The following is a 14,964-nucleotide window of genomic DNA, read 5'->3' on the forward strand; positions in this document are numbered from 1 at the left end:
GTGCTATTTTTATTGCTGCACTACGATTAAAATGCACAGTTCCCCACCCATTCGAGCTTGGGGCAAAAGTAGCAGTTGCCGTGAAACCTTTTATTTTGGTTTCATTAGTACTTTGAGGAGGTTGTTAGGAAAAATAAAAGCAAATTGGGATCATCTAAGAAACATTTTCACCATAATTATAGCAGGGGCACTGGCCGTTCAGTTCCAGGTAGGTTTTCTCTATAGGAAAGTCGCAGTTCTTGTTTCTCTGTCACCCCCGAGCTCATGCAGGTCTGGTCTGCAGGTGGGTCCGTGGCCCCCGGTGCCGGCCGGGCGGCCCGGGCTCAGAGTGCGTGAGTCTCTGACTTTAGGAAATGCACAGCCTGGAAGGGTAGGGCAGGGCCTTCTTGCAGGACAGAAGCGTCCAGCCTGGGCTTGGAGTCCAAGACGAGGGTCGACGGAGCGGACCTGGCAGCAGGCTCACCAGACCTGTCCCTTCACCACCCCTTTCCCCATATTCAACACCCCAAACCTGGACTGGGGCCTTTAAGGCTCCTTCGTGATGTGGCCACAGGGCAGGCAAGTGCCCTCCAGCCTCGGGTGGAAAAGGCTGCACATCTGGGCCCAGGCAACCCTCTGGGAAGCAGCGTGGGGGCAGATGCCGGTCTGGGACAGAGGGACAGAGTCACAAAGGCTGTTGTCCTGCAAGGTGGTGATCCACAGGCCCCCGGTCACCAGGCACGGGCTGCTGGACGGAGCCTCTGCTGGGCGCACCCCACCCCAGGCTTTCAGTCTCAGTTTGTCGGCTCATTCGGCAAGTCCAGGGACGCGCTGAGCCCTGCTCTGGCCTCACCTCAGCCAGAACGAGAGGTGCCAGGCTTGCAGGCCTCCCTCTCCTAACACGGGCCATGTGGGCCCCATCTGTCCCGAGCTCAGAGTTGCCCGCAATCTCGGCTCCCATTGGTGGGCCCCTGACCACTGACCTTCCCGCGTGGCCACCGCTGGGGGGCAGGCCAGGACACCTGGGGTCCCCCCCCGACCCATGCTGAAGGTCGGCTGGGGCGATGGGGCCAGGACCAGACCAGGCCTCCGGGGCCACCAGGCACTGGGGCCTAGCGACTGGGGTGTTGTGGGTGGGTGGGGGGGCGGGGGTGTCGGCTGGTGTCTGACCTGGAAAGTTGGGACTGAAGCCCCTCATGGCTCTTTCCAGGGCTGCCACCTGCTGTCCTTGACGAGGCCAGGGCTGACGCCAAGCCGGGCGGGGCGTTAAGTGGCCGGGGCCGGGACTGCCGGGGCGGGAGGGTGAGGCCGTACACGGAGGCTGGGTCCTCAGCTGCGGCAGCCCCGCTCCCGGCCTGGCTCAGCCCCACGCAGAGCGTGCAGAGGCGCCTGGCCCTCGACGGCTCTGCGGCAGATCTGGGCACGGGGAACTCGGCCCCACGTGCCAGGCCAACTCCGGCCTCTCCGCAGCCCTGTGGCTGGGCTTCCTACCCGAGACGCAGAGGGCCCTGTCCCCTCCCCATGTTGGCTGTGGGCAGCCGGACAAGGGAGAGGAGTTGCCAGCGGGGTTGGGAGCAAAGTCGCCAAGCCTGTCAGAACCAGCGGGGCGGGAACGCCACAGAAGGAAGCGTGGCCCGAGGCGGTGGGGACCTGCCAAGCTTCAGTCCTGTCTTTAAGGAGCAGCACCCGCTGGGGGAGGGGAGCCCCTGCCACCCCAGGCTCCTCCCCGCAGGGCCCCCAAGTGCAACCAGGACCCAAGAACATCCTGAAGTCTGTCAGACCACCTTCTGCCACTTACACGACCACAAACACGACAATGAGTGGCAAACCTCGGTGGGACCCTGAGGGAGGCCTGGGGACAGACCCTCTCCCTGCAGGAGACTCCTGACCGCTCAGGGGAACCACGGCCTAGCAGCCTGTCTGCCCGACCCCCCAGCCCCATCTCCTGTACCCTCGGTGCCGGGCCGCAGACCCTCCACGGTCAGGAGCCCCACCCAGAGGAGCCAAGACCCCAGCCCCTCTCCCCGACAAGGTCCCTTCAGAATTAATGGGAGGGGACCTGACGGGGGCTTCTCCCTGACAGATGCTGAACTAGACACTCAAGCACCTCTGCTCAGCCCCACTCCCCTCGAGGCTGTGGGCTTTGTTTGCTCCGTGCCTCAGTTTACCCCGAACGAGGAGGCTATGGTGCAGGTTGGGGGAGGCTCCGCCCTGGGCCTGGGCCTGGGCCTGAGCAGTAACTGGGGAACTTACCTAAGCAAACCTTTGCGTGGAATCTCCCCTCACTTCGGGAGGGAGTGGGAGTGAAGAGGAGTTAGTGACAAGGGCCGGCCAGCTCCTGCCTAGACGATGACGAGGCAGCCCTGGGACCTTGTGGAGGTATGGGCCTCATGCTGCCCAGAGCCGTGGCCTCCACCAGGCCACTCACCGGTCTTGTCCCTGGGCCCTGGGATGTGCCCAGGGCTGCGCCAAGAGTGCAGGGAAACGGAGCCGTGGGGCGCGGAGGGCCCAGGGCTGGGAGGGGCGGGCCGGGCCGCTGACCCGGGCGGGGCGGCGCGCTAGGAGCCCTCGCGGAAGCTGTGGATCTGCGTGGAGAACTTCTGCAGGTGGCCCTCGGGCGGGGCCTCGGAGGCCCCGAGCGCGCCCCGGGCCGCCTGCTGCGGCTGCTGGTAGTGCTGGTAGAGCTTGGGGACTGGCCCGTCCAGGCCCGGGAGGCGGCCGCTGGACATCGTCAGGATGGTGGCGGTCAGCGACTTGATGTAGTTCTTGGCCAGCGTGAGCGTCTCGATCTTGGAGAGCTTCTTGTCGGCGCGCACGTGCGGGATGACCTCGCGCAGCGCCTGGAAGGCGTTGTTGAGCTTGTGCATGCGCTGCCGCTCGCGCTCGTTGCTCTCCAGCCGCCGCTGGACGCTGCTCTCCCGCCGGCTCCCTGGCCCCGGCCGCCGGCGCCCACCCTCTGCCCGCGCCCCCTGCGCGCGCGCCCTCCGGCTCCGCAGAGCCTTGGCTGCGTCTGGCCCCGAGCCCGGCGGTGGCCTGTCGGGCGTCCGCTCCCCTGGGGTGGCTTCTGGGTCTTGCGGGGGCACCCGGCGCCGGGGAGGCCGGCTCTTGGTCTTCATGGCTCCAAACTGGTTGTCCTGGGGGGGGGTGGGGGTGGCTCTGAGGGGGGGGGGCCTTTGGAGCTGAAATCCAGAACACAGGCCACCCCGCGGTTACTCCGCAGGCCAGTGGGCGCTCAGGGCAGCGGTCCCCAGTGGCGGCTGCCCAGCTGGTGCACAGTGACCCCAGGGTCTTTCCCAGACCCCACCCCACCCCCCATGCCCCTGTTTGACCTTACACTGACCCCTCAGACCTTTCCCTGGTCTGGTGGCCCCCTCTCCCCCTGGGTGACACGTACTGACCCCTGGACCTTTCTCCGGCCCCATGCCCCTCACTGCCTCCTGAGTGCCTCCTGGGCTTAGGTGGCCGTTGACACTTGCCTGAGACCGCCCACAGGCGCGGCCCCATCCTAGCCCAGGGCAGGCCCTCTGCCCGAGGCTGCACTACCTCCTGGTCGCCTGGACGTACAGGCACCAACTCCGGCCACTACACTCACGGTCCTGCCCCACTGGACGTCACACATGCAGGGACAACACTGGTGCCAGAATGGCTGTGGACGTGAGGAGGCCGTCGGAGGTCAGAGGCGGACGGTGACCAGAGCCCGCCGCAGTCCCCAAGCCCAACACGTGGATGGCGGCGGCCAGAGCTCGAGACCCGGACCCTCCACCCAGGTTTCCCTCCAGACGCCACCCGGCCCTGCCCCAGGGTCCTCTCCCCGCCGCCCCACCTGCACCCCAACCCCGTTACCTGGGGGTCCGTGGCCGCACGCGCTGGGGCTGTCCACGGGGGACAAGGACACGTCGCTTTAGGCGCCGCGGGCGGGGCGGCGGCCGCATGTAAATGAGCCCGTGGGGCGGGCGCGGGGCGTGGCCGGAGTCCGCGTGTCCCCGCCCCGCGGCGGGGGCGGGGCGCACCTGCCGGCTGGGGACCTGGGGCCCCTCCCCGCCCGCCCGCGAAGGGTTCCCGGGCCGCCTCCCCGCCCCGCGCAGGCCCCCGGAGCCAGTTCCGCCGGCCTCGCTGCGAGCCGGCCGGCGCGGAGGGGAAGCACCTGGCCGCCGCACCTGGCCTTGGGGTTAAGGCTCAGCACACGGAGCCAAAGTCAGATTCGTGGAAAAGCCGTTTTGCGGTAATACGAGTTTCTCAAACGGGCGGCGGCCACAGCCCCGAAGAGCAATAGCCCAGGCACCCCGCGCCCTCACCCCGCGTTTCGGGAGGATCCTGCAGCACCGGGGGCTTGAGGACCCGACCCCGCCACGCCCGCGGCGCCGGGCCAGGTGCGAGCCGGCGGAGCCCTGCCCGGGGAGCACCTGCCCGGCCGCCTGTGGGCAGCTCACCGAGAAATAACTGGTCATCGGTTTTAGGTCTCCAGGGGCTAGAGGCAGCTCGAGCTCAAAACCGGCTGCCACCCACCTGCTTTACTTCATCGTCCCCTGCCTCAGTTTCCTCACCTTTGACCGGAGCACTATAAGGCGTTAAAAGCAGCAACTGCACAGGGGTCTTGGGGGCTGATGGGAGTCGCCGGAGTGCAGCAGGACCCGCGGCGGCACACGGTCCTGGGCTCCCACCGGCTCCGGTCCTGCAGGCCCAGGGTCTGCGCTGGCCCCCGCACTTCCCCCGGACACTGCCACTCGCTGCCTGTCTTGGGCTCTGGGAATGGGAGTGCACAGGTCTCCTCCATCTACTCCCCGAGGGTCACTCTGCAGCTGGTGTAACCTGAGCTGGGGCCAGGCCCCTATTTTGGTACAAGGAGGCCCATTTCCCTGCTTGTGACAGCTGGGACCAGGACAGCAAGGAGGGGACACTCGGGGAGCAGAAAGGCTGGTTTTGAGCTGATTAGCCTCTGGGCTTAGCGCTCCTTAGAGGCTGGATCTCAGAAATTAAAACGCTTCTGGGACTTCCCTGGCAGTCCAGTGGCTAAGACTTCCGCGCTCCCAATGCAGGGGGCCGGAACTCAATCCCTGGTCGGGGAACTAGATCCCACACGCGTGCCGCAACTACGAAGCCCGTGTGCCGCAGTGAAGATCCCGTACACGGCAACGAAGATCCCGCGTGCCACAACTAAGACTCGGTGCAGCCAAATAAGTAAATAAATACTAAAAAAAAAAACCAAAAAATGCTTCTGAAATTCATCCATGTTTGAATTACAGGTACACTTTATGGCAGCACAAACAGTCCATGCTAGTTTTCCGGTGATTATGCAAATCTTCGTGTTCTCGGGTGCGTGGGGTTTAGGTCTGTCCCAGAAAAGGGCATCCCATCTCTAGAGACGAGGGCAGTGAGTGACCCAGGGCTGCAGGCGCCAAGCACCCACAGTGGGGCAGTGCCAGACTGCCCACCCCAGGCCTTACACCGTGGAAAACACACAGAATCAATGCGGTAACAGAATCTATAAATATATAACTATATTTATTTTGAATATTAAATAGTTTTTAAATTACAAGCAGTTTATTGAATCACACTATGCATCAATATACAGTAAAAATCTTACAATTTAAAAATGTACACGATTTAAACTGAAAGTTCATTAACTATTATATTGCCGTGAACCTCTTACAACTGTGTTAAAGCACAACAGGGAAACCTCGGAGGTGGGATGGCCCCATGCGTCCTCATTTGCGGCTGGAATGAAGCAGTGGGTACTCCCAGCGGGCCGCTGTTACCGTCTATCTACGCCCGTGCCAACTTGAACTTAACCATGTTCCAGCCATTCAAATAACAGGTTGTTGGCGATTCAATACTGTCCACACATCTTTTAAGAATTAATTTACATACCAAAGAGTGTTTTACTTTTTGATAGCCAAAGCTTGGGCCAACCCTGTTACTACTTAGGAACGTTGTTTTTGAGACTTACACTTGAAGTAACTGTGTACACCCATTCTTATTTTAAGGCTACTTCTCCTAAGGCTAATATTTTGAAGCCCCTCGTAACTGAAGCCCGGCATCTCCAGCCTCACACTTGGTTCGCTTCTGGAATTTTCAGATGACGGGCTGAGTAGAGTAAAACCAGGAGCTTCCTCCCTTGCACCTGGGCCCTCAGGACAAACGTACAGAAAGTCATTAACCCCACGAACACCCTGTGGAAAGTGTTAATAAAAGAAGGAGGCTTTGAAAGGGGTTTCAGGGCAGCAAGACATACCAACACCTTTCTTAGATAAACCCATTTTCATAGAAACAATCGCCTGTACACTCAAAAATAGAACAGATACTCTGTTCTCCATTCAGCTTCCTGGAGCTTCTTCACCCTTAAGATGAATGGCTTCTTACCCAGACGCACAGTCCAAGTTTCAGAAGGATTTTGGGGGAGCACTTTTTCTACATTGCTCTCACTGGCTTATGACCAAGTCCTTTGATAACACAAATTAACATCTAGCTAGGAAGGAGATGAAGGTTAGATTATTTTTATTGTAGGACTTAAGATACGTAAACTCCACCAAAGTAAGACAGATCCCAAAGGAGGCCAGGAAATATCCTTGTGAACCAGGTATGACACACCTCACCCACATTATCTAGAGAATTCCACTGATACTATTTCATTGTGTAACTTATTAGAACAAAAGCGGTTTACAAACCCACCTACTGGTAACCGAGTGAAAAGAAAACTGAAACAAACAACAAAGCACATGCTGACATTTCAAAAATGGGCAGAAAATTTTAATCTACATAATTTCCTGTGTATTACTTGAGATTTCAAAAGAACATGTTAATTCCCATGTTTATTATAAATATAAAATCTACCCGACCATGCAACACCACACTAAGACCTGCTACTCCAACCCAGCCCCACCCCTAGCTCCCTGTATAAAATGTTTTTGGCAATTCATTGTATCAGAGTGATGCAGACCTTAAAGTAAATTAAAATGGGGATTATGGTGTTAAAAATCTCCTTAATCATAGTGGAAAATGGACAGCCCCAAAGCATCGATAATTTACCACAGGCTGACTGTAGAAGACTATCTAGTCTATGGATCTACCTGATTTTAGTCATTAGATCTGAACTCCTTAAACCTGTAAATTTAAAAAAACTAGTGTAACTGCCTCTCATTTTTCTTTTAACCAAGACTGGTAGATGTAAAAATTCAGAAAACTCTGGAAGTCTCCAGAGCAAGAAGTTGAGAGTTATGACAGTTTTGGCAAAATCACCTCCTAATGCCCTGTTAACTGTGTTTTCAACATGCACGTCCCAGGGTCCGGCTCTGGCAGTGCTCTGTGCTCACACCGGGGGAGGGGAAGGGTGCCCCTGCCGCTCTGGAAAGTCATTGCTAGTATAAAAAGGGGGCGAGCCAGAATTGATAACATAGGTCACAATTTACTACGTCAACTCTAGCCAGCGCACACACCTGCATCGGGTCCCCAAGCTCCCGTGACCGATGTCCTGCAGCCCCAGGCGGGCCTGGAGGGTCATCCCAGCCTCTCGCTCAAGTCGGGAAAGCACGTCAGCACCGGAAAGCCCTGGGGTGAGGGGCCGGTGTGCGGGGACCGAGCCCCAAGGCCCCACCCGTATACACTGGCTGCCACGCTGCTGGCAGAGCAGAACTCGAGGGCCGCAGAATGAGGTCAGCTTTTTATTCCCAACACCCGACACCTGCCAACATCATGAGGCTGCACTGGACACACTCGGTCCTTTCAGAGCAAGGGGAGAACTGGGGGCTTAACGCAGAAGGCGGGGGTCAGTGCAGATGAGCCCGGGGCGGCGTCTGGGGGCGACGGCCACTCGGGCTGCCCGAGGGCCCAACCAGGAGGACGTGCTGGCTGTGGAGGCTCCTCCGTCGTCCTCACGGCTGCGGGATGTAGTGTATTGCCTCGGTTACAGAGACCAGCCACACGTGGACGGGACGTGATCCGGACTGGCTCTGGGGGCTGTGAGAAGCTCAACACCTCAAGCGCACAGACAGAATGAACACAAACCGTCCTCGGCCCCCAGGGCCCTCCGTGGAGCCGCTTCTATGCTCCTGAAGGGAGGAGTGACCACACAAGGGCCCTCAAGCCACCGCTGTCTGCGCTTCTAGAAACCAAGCAGAAGAGCCGGCTCTGAGGGGAAGTGACTTGGGGCCCAGCTGGGAGGAGGCCTCGCGGCCCCTGGGGACAACGGGGGGGACCTGGATGTTCCAACCAAGCTGAGCTCTGGGAACCACCTGTCGATTTTTACCAAAAGCGTTTTTTAAAAGTTGGGGGAGGGGAGGGTGGGAGAATCACACAGAGGGGCTGCAAGACCCGTCAGCCCCTCAGAGAAGCCTCAACTGCAACAAGGAAAAAACCACCTTAGAGAGAAGAGACAGAAATGTGTTTCATTCAATCAGCGAAACAGAGCAGTCTTCTTGGACTCATCAAAAATATTTCCTATAAGAACATAAAACACTAACATTCAGAATCATTTATCATTTACGAAAGAGTACCATATGTACAATTCCAACAATTTCTAAAGACAGCATAACACTCAAAATACTTAAGCTTTACAAGTACCATGCAAACAAACTATAAAACAGAAGAAAAAAAAATCAAACTAGTGGATAGCACCAGCTTGACCTGCCTTATTTTCCTTGAATAATTTAAGATTCTGTACAATATCAGGGACTCTCAGGACATTTATCCACAGTGCAATTACAGAAAGCAATTAGTGATTTCTTTAAAAACAATAAATATGGCTCACTGGTGCCAATTCCCATCGTGGTCCTCGGGGACCTGTGCACGGACGGGATGCACAGGTGCGGACGCGGAGAACACCCCACATGGGAACCAGAAACCGCCCAGAGACGACAGCCCCCCACGCTGGCCAGGCTCAGGCTCCCCGCGGACGGCACGAGTGCCGGCCCTTCCAGCTGGCGGGGCGGCGAGGGCAGCAAATAGCTCTGGACGAGCTGGGAGACCACGCCTGGCCGGGCGTCCCGCGGCGCCGTTCCCTCGGCCTCCTGAGTCCTCCTCCGCTTCCCGTGTCAGCAGCTGTCGAGTGGTGCCACTGGGCAGCCGGAAACGCCGCCGCCAGGGAGCCGCCTGGGCCCGAGGTGCCTTAGCATCACCTAATCTTTCTCCCCGTCTTCGCTGCTTCCTATTAGGAGAGAGCAAGCAAAGCTGTGTTTTAAAACGATCGTCACAGATAAAAACAGTGTGGACGGCGTCTGAGCTTCGCTGCAGAAAGAGGAACTGAAGCTAGAAGTGTGGCTCTCAGCCACCTGCCCGGCCGCTCGCCGCTTCCTGCGACAGCAGCACCTGCCAGGCTCTCTCGCAGACACATCTGCGCGGCTCACACGCTGCTCAATGCCAATGCTTTGGGCGCGGGAGAGAACTGGCCCTGAGCCCCACACATCTGCCCCCAACAGATCATTAGGTCATGGGTGTTATCTAATCGGCACAATTAAACCCAGGACAAACACAAATAAAAGCCTTTATATTCCGCAGTTATTATTATTTGATCTGCAAACTTCACATCAAAAAAGTGTACCTATTAACATTTATCTTCAATCTAGTTGTGGGGAAAAAAGGATCCATATGTTCAGATACCACTACTTCAAATGTGCCCGGCCCATGACCTCCCCCGGGCCCTCTGGTGGCACACGAAGACTAGGACTTAATGGCAAAATCAACATTCCCGGGGGAGGGGCCCGAGTGCATTTGGGTTCAAGCCCGAAGTCAGGGCCAAGTGTTCTTCAGAGCATGAGCTTTCTGAAGAGCTGCTCCTCTCTGGGGGAGAGAAGGAGAGATGGGGGTTGGGAGCTAACAGAACAAAGGGAAAAAGGAGAAGAAAGGTGGCAGAGCAGCCCCAGGGCCACCGGGCCCAGCAGGGCAGAGACGGAGCCCGGAAGTGGGGGCCGAGGCCCCGGAGCACACTGCCAAGGCTGTGAGCTCTTCGTAAAGACTCGAACAGCCCTGTCTGCCAGCAGCGGGAGAGCACCCCGTTCCCGGGCAGCCAGCCCTGCCCTGGCTCTGCACCCTGCTCACCTCCCTGCTCCATGTCCGAGTCTGTGAGGTGCGTGAGAGAGAAGCTGGCGATGCTGGCGGGTGTGATGGAGAACCGGGAGTAGGGCGCCCCGTGAGGCCAGCTGGGCTCCGTGCTCCGGGGCGGCGGCGGCGGGGAGAAGTACTTGGATGTCTGAAGGGAAGGTTTGGAGCGGAGGAGGTGACTCGTTGTCTTTGACATAAAAGGGTCCGGGGAGAAGTCATCGTCCCATTCAAAGCCTCCACCTGGAAGTAAGACATAAAAGTAACTCTCCTTTCATGACTTCGTTTTAAGGAACAGAGAGGGCAGTGCAGGCGTCCAGGTGGGCTCAGAGGGGCACAGACCACCCTGGGTGCAGACGGCAGAGCTGCCCACCCCACACCCGCAGGGCGACACGTGAAGTTATCCTCAGAAACAGCTCACATCACACTCAAGTTTAGTTGCTTTTTAAACCTGCCAATGAGATACCTTCTTCATCAGTGGAACTTTCGGAATTCATGCACCTGCTCGGGTAGGGGGAGCCTGATGACGGTGTGGGGCTGCTCAGCCCCGGCCCGCACGCCTCTCCTCCGCAGCGGCCCAGCTCTTTGGTCGGGGTCTCCTGAAAAGCCCAACATAAGTTCCCATTAGCCAGCGCCTGCTTTCAGGAGCCCTGGGGCAGGGGCCCTCGCTGACCATTTGTGACCTGTCCCTCCCACCCCTGGGGAAGGTGGGCCGGGAGTCCGTGCCCCATCTCTCCCGTGGAACGGGGTCTAAATCCTGGGCAGACATACAAAGTGGCCACGGGAGACCTCGGAGGAGGAGACGCAGCAAGCAGGTTGGGGCAGAGCGCTGGAGTCAAAAGACACCAAGCCAGCAGTGAACCAACCCCACCCCTCCACCCCACCCCCGCCACTTGGGTCCTGGCTCCAGATGCAGGAAGGGGGGGTCTTCTGATGCTTAGAAAGAGGAGAGGAAATTCCAGGGGTTTGCTTTTTTCCCCCTGTTCTCTTGCTCCCAGCCCAAGCAATCCTGGGTGACAGCAGCAGGGGTGGCAGGCACCTGTAATTCTGAGGGCGGTGAGCTTCCTCTCTGCCTGGAGAACCCACATGCCTTTTCCCTCTCCGTCCTCCCGCTGCACAGCTGCACAGCGTACTGTGGTAACCCAAAGCCCAGCCTTCTGGCCGGAGGACCAAGAAGAGAGTGGCCAAGACACTGGACAGCCCAGGGAGGGGGGAGCTCAAAAAAGGGATCCCATCAGTTGTTAATGAGCTCCTGGCTTACCCCCAGCTGCTCAGGGTAGATCTGACCCCAAACAGCACACCAAAGCATTGAGAACTGAATTTCAGGGAGACCACTGCCAAGGTCCAGCCTGGCCAGGGGGTGACACATGCACAGGACAGGTTCAAACAGCACAACAAAGGCTCTGAAAGGGGACCCTAATCCCCAGAAGGCTGGTTGGAACTTGTGACCTGAACCCAACTGGGTCAACGCCTTCTAAGAAGAAAATATCAACATTATCCATAGAATCTAAACAAGGCACAGAATCGGATAAAATAATAAGGGTACAATCTAAAATTTCTCAGCAAACAAAGAATAAGGAAAACCTCAATTCCCAGGAGAAAAGACAATCAACAGATGCCAATGCCAAGATGTCCTTAGATGTTGGAATTACCTGAGAACAATTATAAATATGCTCTTACAAAGTATGGGAAAACACACTGGAAATGAATGGAAAAGTCTCAGCAAAAGAATAGATAAAAATAATGAATTGCGGATTTTGGAACAGAAAAATACAATAACCAAAATTTTAAAACTCACTGGGTGGGCTCAATAGCAGGATGGACATGAGAGAGGACAGAATAAGTTAACGTGAAGCAGATCAACAGAAATGATCCAATCTGAACAAAAGCAAACACTGGAGGGAAAGAAAAGAACAGAGCCTCAGGGCCCATATACTAGGATATTACCAAAAGGCGTAACGCTGGAGTCCCAGAAACAGAGAGACAGAGTGTGGTGAAGAAGAAAAGAAGAAACAATGGCTGAAAACTTCTCAAATCTGGTGAAAGACATAAAACTACAGGTTCAGGAAGCTTTGCAAACTTAAAATGAGATAAATACAAAGAAATCCATGCCTGTAATCCAGAAATCCATAATCATACTACTGAAAACCAAAGACAAAGAAAAAAAACTCCTGAAAGCAGCCAGGGACAATGCTGAAAGAAAAGAACTATCACCTCAGAAATCTATGTTCAGAGAAAATATCCTTAAGAAATGAGTGTAAAATAAAGACCCTCTCAGATGAAGAAAAGCTAAGAGAATTTGTTTAAAAAAAAAAAGGCCACACAAACTTCTTCAAACAGAAGGGAAATGATAATAAAAAGGAACCTGGAACATCAGAAATGAAAAAAGAACAGTAGTAACTATCTGAGTGAATATAATCCTATACCTCTCCTCTTCAGTTTCTTAAAACATGTTTGATGACTAGAAGTAAAGCATAGAGCACTGTGTGATGGGGTTTTTGATGAATAAACATATGACACATCAGACAACCTGAAGAAAAGGGGTAGGGGGGGATGAAGGGCCCACAGGGTACAGGGGTTCTTATATTCCACTTGAAATGGTAAAACACTGATTCTAAGGAGGCGGTGAAAAGTTAAGTATGTACATTGTAATCCCAAGAACCACTCCAAAAACTACACTAAGACATATAGTAAGAAATGCATAGATAAAAGGTAATTCTAAAAATTGTTCAAATTACCCAAAAGAAAGCAAAAAGAGGAAGAAAAGAAATAACAACCAGAGGAACAAACAGAAACACTGAATAAAATGGTGCACCTAAATCCAAATACAAATAATTCTATTAAATGTAAGTGGCATAAAATACCAATTAAAAGACAAAAAGTTTCAGAATAGATTTTAAAAACCACCTATGTGCTTTCCACAAGAAACTACTATCAAGTACAGGGATGCAGGTACGTATAAGGATGAAAAAAGAGACATCATACAAATACTACTCAAAAGAAAGCCACAGTAGCTTTATGAATATCAGAGAAAGGAATAAAGAATGACATCATATAATGACAAAAAGTCAATTCACCGAGAAGATATAATAATCTTAAATGTGTATGAAACTAACAGAACTACAGAACAGATAAAGCAAAAACTGACAGAAATGAAAAGAGAAACAGACAAATCCATAATTATAGCCAGAGACTTCAACACTTCTCTCTCAGTAATAGACAGAACAAGTAGACAGAAAAATCAGCAACAATACAGAAGAAATGAACAACCAACTGCATCTGACACTTATAGAGCAATCCACCCACCAGAAACAAAATACACACTCTTTCAGGTGCCCATGGAACATTCACCAAGATAGACCATATCCTGGCTCTACAGCAAAACAACACATTTAAAGGAGTTGAAACCCTACAAAATATGTTCTCTGACCAAAATGGAATTACACTAGAAATCAGTAGCAGAAAGGTAAAAAAAAAAATCTCCAACCCTTGGAAATTAAACAATATTTTTTATAAATAATCTGTGGGTCAAAGGAAAAGTCTCAAGGAAAATCAGAAAATGTGTTGAGGGACTTCCCTGGTGGCTCAGTGGTTAAGAATCCGCCTGCCAATGCGGGGGACACAGGTTCGAGCCCTGGTCTGGGAAGATCCCACATGCCGCGGAACAACTAGGCCCGTGTGCCACAACTACTGAGCCTGCACTCTAGAGCCCGCAAGCCACAACTACTGAAGCCCGTGTGCCTAGAACCCGTGCTCTGCAACAAGAGAAGCCACCACAATGAGAAAACTGCACACCGCATCTAAGAGTAGCCCCTGCTCACCGCAACTAGAGAAAGCCCGCATGCAGCAATGAAGACCCAACACAGCCAAAAATAAAAAAATAATTAATTAATTTAGAAAAAAGTCAATCACGTTTCTATATACTGGCAAGGAGCAAATGGAAACCAAAATTTTAAAATTACCTTTCAAATTAGCTCCCCAAGAAATGAAATACTTAGGTATAAATCTAACAAAACACGCAGAGGATCTGTCTGCTGAAAACTACAAAACACTAAGAAGAACTGAATAAATGGAGAGACGTACTGTGCTCATGAGTTGAAAGCCTCAACATAGTAAAAATGTCAATTCTCCCCCAAACTGATCTATGGATTTTATGCAACTCCCATCAAAATCCCAGTAGAATATTTTTGTGAATATAGAAAAGCAGCACACAGGCCCCCAGGCTCCCCATGTGCCCCAGGACAGGCAGTCCACCTCACATCTCTGGGGGCTCCTGGCTGTAAGACTACGACGCAGGTGTCCCGAGCGTGGCTCTACACGGCTCCAAGGCCACACTGCCGAGCCCCGGCCCCGTCGTTACAATGACCAGCGCTGCGACGCATGGGCCTGAGCTCAGAGCTCATCTGCCCTGTGACGGGCTGGAGGGCAGCCACACGTCCCGTTAATTGTAAGCAAGCATCACTGTCCACCGTTCTGGCCTTGAGAACACTGTGCGTCCGGAAGGGGCAGTGTGAGAGCTGAGGGTTAAACACCCCGCCTGGCTCACTTAGGGCCCACGAGAGGCACATGGGAGACCACCGATGTGTGGGGAGGCTAAGGAGACCCTGAGCGTGAAGTGCCGGCACCCAGACCGCTCACTCACTGTGCCGTGATTTCACGAGCAAGTTGCTTCACATGCAGTAAGTGTTCGCCAAGCATCTGCTGAGCCAACAGTGAAGTAAGCAAGACACAGAACTGCCGAAGCCCAGGCGCGCGCAGTTAAAACTCTGGAGCTAAGGTACCGAAGCTACCTCACAGTAAGAGCGGGAGAAAATCCAGCAGCCCTCAGCCTGAGCCAGCGGGGGGCTGCCACTCCAAGGACACTGCGTGGAGCGCACGAGAAAACTAACTAGAGACCACCGACAGGAAGACTTTCAGGACTTCACCCACTTCCCAACTTTCTCTACGACACTAAGC

At 54.5% G+C, this 14,964-nt stretch overlaps 2 protein-coding genes across 6 annotated transcripts in view; both read right to left on the bottom strand.

The window, feature by feature from the left end:
- Positions 1 to 91: 91 nt before the first annotated feature.
- On the bottom strand, positions 92 to 3,095 carry BHLHA15 (basic helix-loop-helix family member a15). The gene has a single exon (XM_033426617.2). The coding sequence runs from the start codon at positions 3,093 to 3,095 to the stop codon at positions 2,538 to 2,540; it is 558 nt and encodes a 185-aa protein (XP_033282508.1). The 3' UTR covers positions 92 to 2,537.
- Positions 3,096 to 5,462: 2,367 nt separating this feature from the next.
- The window catches only part of LMTK2 (lemur tyrosine kinase 2), a 174,639-nt gene continuing 165,137 nt past the window's right edge, over positions 5,463 to 14,964 (bottom strand). For all 5 annotated transcript variants that reach the window (XM_033426620.2, XM_049699437.1, XM_033426619.2 and 2 more), the window contains 3 exons: positions 10,475 to 10,607; positions 10,009 to 10,251; positions 5,463 to 9,118 (listed from right to left, as the gene is read on the bottom strand). In XM_033426620.2, the coding sequence (XP_033282511.1) occupies positions 9,090 to 9,118; positions 10,009 to 10,251; positions 10,475 to 10,607 (405 nt within the window). In that variant the 3' untranslated portion in view covers positions 5,463 to 9,089. The remainder of the gene's footprint in view (positions 9,119 to 10,008; positions 10,252 to 10,474; positions 10,608 to 14,964) is intronic.

The sequence above is a fragment of the Orcinus orca genome, chromosome 16 (genome assembly GCF_937001465.1).
Source record: "Orcinus orca chromosome 16, mOrcOrc1.1, whole genome shotgun sequence".
NCBI classification, from domain to species: Eukaryota; Metazoa; Chordata; class Mammalia; order Artiodactyla; family Delphinidae; genus Orcinus; species Orcinus orca.

Coding starts and splice junctions, on each gene's coding strand:
- BHLHA15 (XM_033426617.2), bottom strand. CDS start 3,095: ATGAAGACCAAGAGCCGGCCTCCCCGGCGCCGGGTGCCCCCGCAAGAC.